The sequence below is a fragment of the Pelobates fuscus genome, chromosome 4 (genome assembly GCF_036172605.1).
Source record: "Pelobates fuscus isolate aPelFus1 chromosome 4, aPelFus1.pri, whole genome shotgun sequence".
Classification (NCBI taxonomy): domain Eukaryota; kingdom Metazoa; phylum Chordata; class Amphibia; order Anura; family Pelobatidae; genus Pelobates; species Pelobates fuscus.
The window spans coordinates 127,669,502-127,681,038 of NC_086320.1; the positions used below are offsets into that span (position 1 = coordinate 127,669,502).

Here is an 11,537-nt window from a genome sequence, read left to right on the forward strand (position 1 = left end):
ACATATAAGCAGAAGAAGGCAAACAGCTTATTAAACTGCAAAAGTTAAATATTCCTAGTATTACTTTAATAATGCCCACATGTCTATTGCTGTCTATATCTAACATCTATCATATATAAATGAAGATCTAATAATGCGAAAGACCTTCTGGCAAACTTCTAGACCTTGACATTACAATTTATTCTAGTAATGTTTACTTTGTATTTTATAATTCATAACAAAAGCCCAATTTATTGTAACACATTGTTTTTATTGTATTTAATAATGTGTAGTGAGCGATCATCTAAATCAATTAAATCTAAACTGATTTCCAGTAGAATACAATAAAACATATCTGGAAATAATTAAAGGAACACTCCAGACACCTAAAGCACTTAAGCTTCCTGAAAAACTTTTAGCGCGAACAGTGTGTAATTTTGCAAAAAGTTCAAATTTCAATAGAAATTAACACTTTTATAAATTAATCTTGTTACACTGCCTTGGCTTTGAAGTAGACAATAGGTCAAATTACTTCCTGGTTTGTTTAGCTCAGTGGAGCTAAACTCGAGGCAGCAATTGCTGAGTGCACCTGCTTTGCAAAGAATGCATTGGGAAATTGAACAGCTACAGAAAGTCTGTGAGCGGTCAGAAGGGGAGGGCTTACAAGGTCGGTAGACAAGAGAACTGCAGGTTTTGCATGCTGTTTTTAGATTAAATGCATGCATATTTTCATTTGGGATATATCTACTGTGACAAACTGCCCATAAACTATCTTATTTTCCCTAAACCTAAGTTACTTTCCATTTGGCTCAGTATTTCTGTCTACTGAACACAGACCAACCCCTGGCTCATTATCTTCAGAGTAACCACAGACTTAAGTGCTCTCTCCATAGGATGCATGCTCTGGAAAATGGCGTCCATCTTGTCTCCCGAACGCAGGCAGCGTTACTTGGTCATTGAGTGTCTGGAACTCCAAGACAGACACTGTGACTCGCGAACACCAGTAACTTTGTCCCGCTGTGTGCTTTTGTTCCTGACAAGACAGGAGAGCGCTGTTCGGTGAAAAGGTATGCATGAATTAGGCAAAAAATCGCTACCCATGAGCCAGGGTTCCTTAGGAACTCCAGAAAGTGACTGCTACCACTTTTCTTATGGAACTAATTTGGGCAGCCGTCAAAAACTTTATCCCAGTGGCAATTTGGCTGTATTCGTGGGAAATGAGCACTATTTAGACACTTTTAGTGCTCAAACCCAGGCTATCCAGATATCTAAGACTTGTGGGGTTCCTATTAATATTGAGTATGTTTTGGGGTGTTTTATGTTTTATTCACTATACCTCAGAGATAATCAGTTTAAGCAGAGTAGACTCACTTATCTCCCAGACACCTGGGCGTGTTTTACATATGTTTCTGCTGGAGACCCCATGCTGGGGGTCTGTGTATAAAAGTGGGCCATCTGGCCATAATAAAACATTCCTGTTGTAGCCCTTTAGGCCGATGTTTGGGTATGCGAATGACTGACAGCTATAATTCACACAACCTTGCGGGATTTCGGGAGATTGCTTACGAACGTACGATACGAAGCACATGAGGTTCATAGCATCTACTAAACAGTCATTTTATTTATTTTGTATTTGGATAGTGGATAGTGGAGTGTCCCTTTAAGTCTAGTGGATAGTGGAGTGTACCTATTTATGTCTAATATAATTCCCAACATAATGCGGACCAAATGATAATTTTTTTAAGTTACACATCTTCAGCTAACAATTTTTGTGTTTTTGTTTACAAAATGCAAATTTTGCGCTAAAATATACAGTATATTAATGGCATTATATGAGGTACAGGCAGATATTAGAATTGTATATATTTAAATTGGCAATATTTCTTACAAGTCTGCTCTCATGCGGCTGTTCATGGTAAATAGCTACAAATTGCAATTTGCATGCATAAAGTAGCGTGATTTTAGTTGCAGGGATATTTGTAAATTGATAAACTGTGTCCATGTAGATAATAACAATGAACCATCTTACTCCATTATCTATGCAATAAACATACTTTACAAATATATAAATAAGGGAGAATGAACTATATATTATCATATATATAGTGTTTCCTTCTCCCTTATATTTTCTAATTTTATACCATAGTGTGCACAATCAACTATTCCAATCTTCTGGCAGCCCATTCTACAGAAACAGTGCTCTTGTCTGTCCACAACATTCTTATGAAAGGGCAAAATTCTTCCTTCTTGACTCTTTTCTTCTTTTGAAAAAGTTGATCATACTTTGCTTATCTTAATCTTGGCTAACCTTGATATCCATGGTATTACCCTCACTTAGATCTCCTGTCTGCTAATGTTCCAAACCATTTTTCAAAAACTCCATTTGCTCCTTCTCCTGTGCATTTTCACTCATAGTCTCCTCTCGCATCTTTCAGCAAACCTCTAAAGACAAACCTGTTTCCAAAATCCTTTTTTGCCACACTATAACTTAATTTTCATTACCAATTCGTCCAGCTAATATGCACATTAATACTACCTTTATTAATTTTTCACAAAATATGCAGCCATTCCCCTAATTCCTACACTTCACCTCCTCCCCACCACAACAGCACACACCCAATTCTCCAGTTTGTATTCTGCTCAAGTTGACTATGTACTCTGTGAGTGTATTATTACTTGCTTGTTACCAACTTTATTAAAGCTCAAAAGCCATAAGAAATGTTGAATAAATCATAAACAAACAAACAAACAAACAAACAAGTAAGTAAATACATATACCTAGAATGAATCTATAATATTTAACATAACTGATGCTTTCCCTTAGCTTTAACCCCTTAAGGACCAAACTTCTGGAATAAAAGGGAATCATGACATGTCATACATGTCATGTGTCCTTAAGGGGTTAAATAATGTGGATGTATATTATGTCAGGTTCCAAATGTAAATTAATGTTTAATAATAGTTTAAATTTTGTTCTTTGCAGGAAATTCCTACTCCGGTCACATACTTGGAAAGGTTTATTCTGAAGAAGAACTCTTCACATGCTTTTAGTGATGAACTCGTCCTTACAGTTACGTATACTAGAACTTAACCTAAGTGGCTTAGAGGGTAACATAACAGAGCCAACAAGCAAAACCAAGGTTTCACCATGCGATCAAGTGGTAATAGCTGCAGAGGTGTTTCTAACACTTGGAATTGTGAGCCTCCTTGAGAACATCTTAGTCATCTGTGCTGTCATCAAAAATAAGAATTTGCATTCCCCTATGTATTTTTTTGTATGTAGCTTAGCAGTGGCTGATATGTTAGTTAGTGTGTCCAATGCATGGGAGACAATAACAATAAATCTCATAAAACACAAGTTTTTAATTATGGAAGATGCCTTTATACGTCATGTAGACAATGTCTTTGACTCAATGATCTGCATTTCAGTGGTGGCTTCCATGTGCAGCCTGCTTGCCATTGCAGTAGACAGATACATCACTATCTTCTATGCTTTACGTTATCATAACATCATGACGATGAAAAGATCAGGAATCATTATTGCATGTATATGGACATTCTGCACCGGATGTGGGATTATTTTCATCCTTTATTATGAATCACCTTATGTCATAATATGTCTAATTACAATGTTTTTCACCATGTTGCTCCTGATGGTATCACTGTATATCCATATGTTCCTGTTAGCTCGTACTCATGTAAAAAAGATAGCTGCTTTACCTGGCTACAACTCAGTTCATCAGAGGACAAGTATGAAAGGGGCAATCACACTAACTATATTAATAGGCATTTTTATCGTGTGCTGGGCTCCATTCTTTCTCCACTTGATTCTGATGATCTCTTGTCCACAGAACCTGTATTGTTTATGTTTTATGTCTCACTTTAATATGTACCTGATTCTAATAATGTGCAATTCTGTTATTGATCCTTTGATATATGCATTTCGCAGTCAGGAAATGAGAAAAACTTTCAAGGAAATTATTTGCTGCTGCAGTCTAAGAATTGTTTGTGATTTTCCTACCGAATACTGAAAAAAAAACTTTCCGAACATAAAGTGGAGTAATTTTAATGCCATTGAATATCACAAATAAGTCATGACAATTTACAATACATTTACTGTCAACATGTTGTGTGGTGAACATATTTATGTTCGTAAACATTACTAACGGGTTTATTTATTAAGGTAAGAGTTCAAAATGAATTCAGAGTGAATTTCAATTATAAGACTAAAATAGCCAAACTGGAAATATTCTGCAAGTCAATTATGCTTCCATTTTGGCTATTTTAGCCTTATACTTGAAATTCTATTTGAATTCCACACACTTTAGTGAAAAACTCTGTTGGTCAGCTATACGTTCCGTTAGGCTATTTTGACCATAAATCTGCAATTCTGTAATTAGTATGTTTATGTGTTAATTAACTAATGAAAATATGTGATAAACAGTACTATGTTTCCAGCTGTATAACAATAAAGATACATTTATTTGACAAATTCCACTGTCACATTTCCTTGCACAGTTTTAGTGAACATAAATCATGATTTCATCGTGACATTTAATGAATGACATAATTAACATGCTCATGTATTTTTAGATACAGCCTCAGGTCTACAATGTATCTGTAATCTCTTACAATATCAAACAATCAGTTTATGATTGATTATTGACAAATAATGCTATATTTAACATTACATATCCCCTACTATATGAACACATGTAGTAATAATAATGTTAAGGACTGCAAGCAACACACATAGAAATATCCTAGAAATCAAACCATACTGCCCAACTTCTGAATTTGGGAAGTCAGGATGTGTGTACAGAGTCAGCAAGTAATGCCTACAATGGGAAATGCATGGAAAATAGGTGTGCTTGCCCAAAAGGGGGCCCACCAGCCTGAAAAAGAGATGGGGCCACCACTTGACAGGCAGTCTGGCTTGCCCCAAGGTATCAAGTCCATTAGGGAGTGCTGCTGAAGTGATCCCTGCATAGTGCTGGTGCCGCTGCACAGTGCAAGTGCTGTGCTGCCCAGGGACAGTTCCCTTGTGTCCCCAGATGCAGAACCACAGGGAAATAAAGCAAGACATTGGGACAGCACCCATGACACAGGACTGTTGAGAGGCATGAGTAAAATAGAAATAGATTACACTGATATTACAGGTGCAAATTGACTGAAAGCTTACTGGAATTGACCAGCAATGTAATGGCTGATGGGTACTTGGAAAAACCCTCTATGTAATATTTATTCAGATTAAAAAATAATTAATATAGAGATTGTAATTAGTTCTTGGGCGAGGTTGCCCACAGTGTCCATCCCAATACACAGGGTTACAGGGTCGTAGGTCATGCCCACAGCATGAAGGGAATGGTATGAGGGCAGGGCTAATTCACACCAAGTGCTGTTTGCTGCCTTTTTGCTTCTATTGCCTACCTGCTAGTGCCAGCCACACTATCCACCCATCCAATGCAGAGCCATTAGATGTTGGGGATTAGCATTTTTGCCTGCATTAAGTAAATATTTTGACCTAAAGGGAAATTCTTTGCCAACCCAGTGAGCAACATTTCTTGTTCTTCACGTCATTAGTGAGCTTTTCTTTTGCCTTTTTGTGGGGAAGGTGTGGGGCGGTTGCCGATTTAGGGATCTTCCGAAGGTGCCAAATACACGTGTTTATGTGTACACCTTTGGATACATATGTTTTAAAAATTGCCTTTATTGTATTAGGCGTATTCTTTTTCTCACCTAGGAATTTTTTTTTTGAGAGACATAACCTTATGCAATTTAAATTTCTAAATGTTTGCATTTTCATGAAGCATGTTACATTTTTTTAAATTAAATTTAGCTCCATCAATCAATAGTTTCTCAATATAATCAATAATACATTATTTCCTAAATGCCCATTTACTTGAATATTTTAAACAATGCCAAATTTTAGGTCCTTTAGGTGAACGCAACTCCATATTGTTTACAGTTAAGCTAGGCAAGGAGATTTAAAAGGAACAATGCATATGTGCTAAATGATGTACAATAGTGACAATATAATTATTAATAGTATCACATTGATAGTTTGCTGATTGCTCCTTGTAAGAAAGAATCAACAAAAAAGTTTATGATTGTATGTTGATGTTTAAATGTAAAGTGTTGTAGATGTATGTATTAGAATAAAGTTAATAAAATCAGTGTTTGATGGTAACTGTGTATTTGTTTGAGTAAAATCAAGATTTCACTGGTGAATACGGCACAGCTTTTATGCCAGCACTAAAAGAAGGGGGTGGAGGGAGGTAAAGAGGTGTATTCCAATCATGGCAAGATCCACCTCAAGACCAATGGTATTCAGTGCTAAAAATATGATAACATATAGACAACCATAAATCACCTGGCATGGCTTATTACAATAACTAAAGATATATCACAAATATCACTTATATTCAATCTCTTTCAAAATAATTATTGACAACATTTCATTTGATGTAAGCAATGACTAGAGTTTAAATTTTTTTTTTTTTTTTTTACTTATTTACCTATCTTACTAGTTATTTTACTTATTAAAAGGCCCACTAAAGTCACCCAGACTACTACAACTCAACCAGCACAACGGGGCAAAAGATGTATCTAATCTAATATTTAAACACTTGAATTCTGTAAAACACTAATATTAGTGAAAAGTGACACTTCACCATGGCACCATTATGGGTTGCATACTGCAACCTTAACTGCTATGCCACAAAAGATGAAGAGAGAAAAATTGGAAACAAAGCCAAACGTTCATTAAACGTCCCTGAATCTAAGATTAAAGGTTTCTAATCTGGTCCCTACATGTTTGCCAATGGGATTACTCCAATAATACAGGTAGGACAAGACAGAAACCACCACAGTGATAGATTTATACCCCCTGCCATTGTATTTCATTAATTGAAACACTAAAGCCCCCTCACCCTCCATATTTTTTTTATATATTTATTTATAGCCAATATATATTATGACAGCCAGTTGCTGTTTGGCAGACATGCCCTTAGTAACATAGTTTGTCATTCAAAAGAATGCTCCAAAAAGCTATAGTACTTTAGCTTGCTGAGGTGCTTTATGTGTGAAGAGTGTGTCCTCTGTTTTTCATTTTCCAAAAAGTGCAGATTTCAATCGAAATTGGTGCTTTTATAAATTAACCTTATTATAACCAATGGCTGTCAATCAGACATCCTGCTACTTCCTTGTAGCTTGGCTTGCTGGAGCTAAACTCCAGAGAAAGACATTTGCCCAGAGCAGCTACCATGCAAAGACTTCTCAGTGAGCTGCATTGGGGAGTCTGTGATTGGACAGCCACTTAAAGTCTGGGATGGGGAAGAAGGGTGGGCTTGCAAAGGCTGCAAGCAAGAGATTTGCACCTTTTGCAAACGGTTAGATATACCTCCAATTAAAAATGCATACTTAAATGTATGCATATTTTTTTATTTGGAGTTTTTCTACTAAATAGTGTATCTATTTTTTAGTCATTATTTTTTTTATATTTGGGCAGTGGAGTGTCCCTTCAAAAAAAGATCAGTTTATCCCCTCTCGCTGGCAATGAGTGAGAGGTAAAAATGAAATTGGCTCATCTGAATTTAAAATGAAAATTTTCAAATAAAAATCAGATGAAACGAAACACCACATTGGGGAATTTGGTTTATCCTAATCAAGTTTAAAGGGATTCTCTAGTGCACTGAATAATCCGGCAATGCCCCATCCTGTGTTGCTGAAGGGGTTAAGACCCCTTTAGGCACTTACCTGGATCAATCGCCGATGTCCCTTGACGGTGAGTCAGGCTCGGCCGACGCTCCTCCCACGCTGCCGGCTGGGGAGACGTAATGCACATGCGCGGCAATGGCCGCACGCGCCAATGAGACCTCCCCATTAGAAAGCATTATTCAATGCTTTCCAGTGGGGATTCCGGGGGCGCTGGAGGCCCTCATGCATAGCGCGAGGATGTCCAGTGTCGTTTAGATGAAAAGTCGTCTAAAAAGCCAGAAGTCCCCCTAGAGGAGGAATTAACCTAGCAAGGTAATTATTGCAGTTTATAAAAACTGCAATTGTTACACAAGCAGGGTTAAGGGTGATGGGAATTGGTACCCATACCACTTCAATGGGCTTAAGTGGTCTGGGTGCCTACAGTGCCCCTTTAAGTACTTAGGCAAAATGATTTAGACAAACTGAATTTTCATCTGTGCACACGTCTACAAGGCTTTAAAGAGTTTGAGGTGGGATGTAGGAAGATCAGGCACTACTTCAGGTAACAAAAGCAGACATTATTTTGCTGGGACCAATTATCCAGGTTTTCCACTTCCATCTGTAACTCTATTACCTCTGATAGCAAGTGACTTGTGTTTGTTTCTAATGTATTGTAATTAGTACAGAGCGACTCTTGCTTTTCAGTTTTTTTAATTTATGACTTCTTTGCTTTACACATGACAAATAAAAACAGATTTAACATTTTATAAAGGTAAACCACAAAAATCCACTGTTATAAGACAAATTGATTTTCAATTGTGATGCTGAAAATATTTTTATTTGTGCGCCTTTCCTAATAAGGATCTTGATAAAATCTTTTTTTAATCCCTTGATTCCTTTAAATATTAAAAATAAAAACTACACGCCCTTTATTGGAAAATACATGTTTTATCTTTTTTGGTATAATATTTTTGGCTCTTTTTTTTCCAAGTATGAAATGTGTCCATGAAATAAAATAAATATATAAATGTACATAGAGATATAGAGATTTTTCCAACTGCAAATGTGTATTTGAATATGTCCTATGAATTTAAATTCAGGGACAAACCGGTGGTAATTACTATCTGTAAGTATGTCTTCTGAAATTACCTCACACACACACGCTTTTTCTAAACGTTGTATAATTAGGTGAAAATAACGGTTTCAAGGAAAATCAAAACTGGTAGTGTTGGGGGTGTACAATTTTGGATAGTTAAAAATAAACAAATTAGTGCAGCATACGCTTTATAGTTAGAAAACATTTTATAGTGATGCAGGAACAGTTGTAAAAAAATCAAATAGTAAATCTGAAGTGCTCAGGAGCATCTGATAATTCGGGATTATTCTAGCTCCTAGTGACCGAATAATCTAAATTTTATTAAAGACAGGAGGCGAATATTTGCTTATCTTTCTTTACTGAAACTCCCAGCAGCAAAGAAACAGTTAACAGCAGTGTAAAAAAGTTTAACCAATCAGAGTGCATCACAGCAATATAAACTGTCATCAGGCTCCTCCCAATTCCTCTTTCTTGATGTAGCCGATCAGTTGTAGAGTCAACCATGTAAAAGTAGTCATTAAAACGATGAACAGGTAACGGTGAAGGTATCTTTAAGGATGAAGGTAGTGATCAACCCGCAGGTAGAGTCAAAGCAGAAGGCAAGCGATCTTCACACTAGGAGGAAGGAGAAACATGGTGAAAGTATGGTCTCTTTGGCAAAAGAAAAACCAAATAAATGCAGTGAACTGACTTCCAATTTAGTGCAAGCTCTAACTATGGTAATAACAGAGTGGTATAACAGTAAATGACCATCTAGAATTTAATGAACTAAATATAATATAAAAAACGGGTTATAATAATAACGACCTAATGAGTCTAGGTTAGCGAAAGAGAGGATGTAAGTCATAGTTAGAAATTGGAGGTAGTACAGGATACTTATCTAGAAGGGTGGGAAGAGAAAACTAGGGTGGGAAAATATTCGCCTCCTGTCTTTAATAAAATTTAGATTATTCGGTCACTAGGAGCTAGAATAATCCCGAATTTTATGGCAAGACAGGAGGCTTCATATTTGCTATTTTAACGCACAGATAGCAAGGACAGAGAAACGTGAGGAGAGTGTCTAAAATAAAAGGTACGGAAGGTGGATTCTCTAGACCAATCAGCGGAGGATAGAATTTCCGCTAAGGAACCTCCAGCTAAGAGTGCTGAAGAGGCGGCTGCGCCTCTAACCGAGTGAGCCCCGAAAGATGCATCAATGCCAGCCAGGGCTAGGAGCCATTTAATCCAGCGTGCAATGGTAGGGCACGAAACTGGTTTGTGAGGCCGTACATAGGATACCAGGAGGGGCCCGGTAGGTGCTCTGAGAAGGGTAGTGCGAGCGATATAGTGTCTTATGCACCGGGCTACGCATAGGAGTGGTCTCTCCGAGAAGTAAGGGTAGCTCACGGTAGATGAGTTGGTCTTAGTGCGTCTAGTGATGTGAAAGTGTACCCCCTCTGGTGTGAAATCGAGGGCGTGAAAGTCGAAAGCCCTGATGTCGGAAACTCTTCGGAAGGAGACCAAGCAGAGGAGGAGAGCTAATTTGGCTGATAATTGGCGTAGGGAAAGCGCTTCGTTGTCCGGCCAAGCTTCCAAGAACGTGAGCATGACGGCAACGTCCCAGAATTGATTATATTTGGGATTCGGGGGTCTAGCGATGCGGATGCCCCGCAAGAGTCTGCAGACAGACGGGTGTTTGCCCACCGAAGAGCCTTCTATAGGAACGTGCGCTGCAGAAATAGCAGACCGAAACACGTTAATGGTCCGGTAGGATTTACCCTGGTCGAATAGAGACGACAGGAAGTTAATAATATTAATTATAGGTGTTGAAAAGGGATCAAGGTTCCTTTCCAAGCACCAGCAACTCCATAGGCGCCATGCAGAGATGTAAGAGCGTCTGGTTCCTGGGGCCCATGAGTCCCAAAGGAGTCCCTGAGCAGTTGTCGAAAGGCCTGAGACATTCCACGATCCCCTGAAATGGTCCAAGCCACTAGTTGGAGATGGTCTTGGATCGCCAATGGGTGAAAGTTGCCTATCGAGTCTCTGAGGAGGTCGTGGGTGCAGGGTAGCAGCAGGGGAAAGTCCACTGACATTTCCAGTAGGTAAGGGTACCATGGTTGGGCCCGCCATAGCGGGGTCACTAGAGTTATCTTGACACCTTGAGTTCTGAGAAGTTGTAGCGTGCGTGGAATCATGGAGAATGGAGGGAACGCATATGCCCCTGACATCGGCCACTTCTGTAGGAAGGCATCGACTGCAAGGCACGCTGGGTCCGGTAACCAGCTGTAAAAAGCGTCCGTCTGCCTGTTGAGGCGAGATGCAAAGAGGTCCAGGTTGAATGGTCCCCGGCAAATCTGGAGATGCTGAAATATTTGTGGATTCAGTTGCCAATCGCTGGAGTCCCTCCAGTGGCGGGAGAACCAGTCTGCGACGAGGTTGTCTGTTCCCGGCAGATATTCCGCTCGCAGGGAGATATTCCTGTCTAGGCAGAACTGATATAATTCCTTGGTCAGGTCTGAGAGCATCTTTGATTTGGAACCTCCTAGATGATTCACGTAGCGGACTGCGGACACGTTGTCCATCTTCAGCACAACTGAACAGTTGTAGACATCTTTGGCGAAGCTGCGGATTGCAAATGAGCCTGCAATCAGTTCGAGGCAGTTGATGTGAAGTGCGCGTTCTGAGTGGGACCAGAGTCCTCCTGTAGAGGTTTCCGAGCAGGTTGCGCCCCATCCGAGCAAACTTGCATCTGATTCCAGGATGAAGTCTGGTTGGGATCCGAAAA

At 38.8% G+C, this 11,537-nt stretch overlaps 1 protein-coding gene across 1 annotated transcript; it reads left to right on the forward strand.

Annotated features, from left to right (window-relative positions):
* Positions 1-2,979: 2,979 nt before the first annotated feature.
* MC5R (melanocortin 5 receptor) lies at positions 2,980-4,437 on the forward strand. The gene has a single exon (XM_063450473.1). The coding sequence runs from the start codon at positions 3,021-3,023 to the stop codon at positions 4,008-4,010; it is 990 nt and encodes a 329-aa protein (XP_063306543.1). The 5' UTR covers positions 2,980-3,020; the 3' UTR covers positions 4,011-4,437.
* Positions 4,438-11,537: the final 7,100 nt, after the last annotated feature.

Coding starts and splice junctions, on each gene's coding strand:
- MC5R (XM_063450473.1), top strand. CDS start 3,021: ATGCTTTTAGTGATGAACTCGTCCTTACAGTTACGTATACTAGAACTT.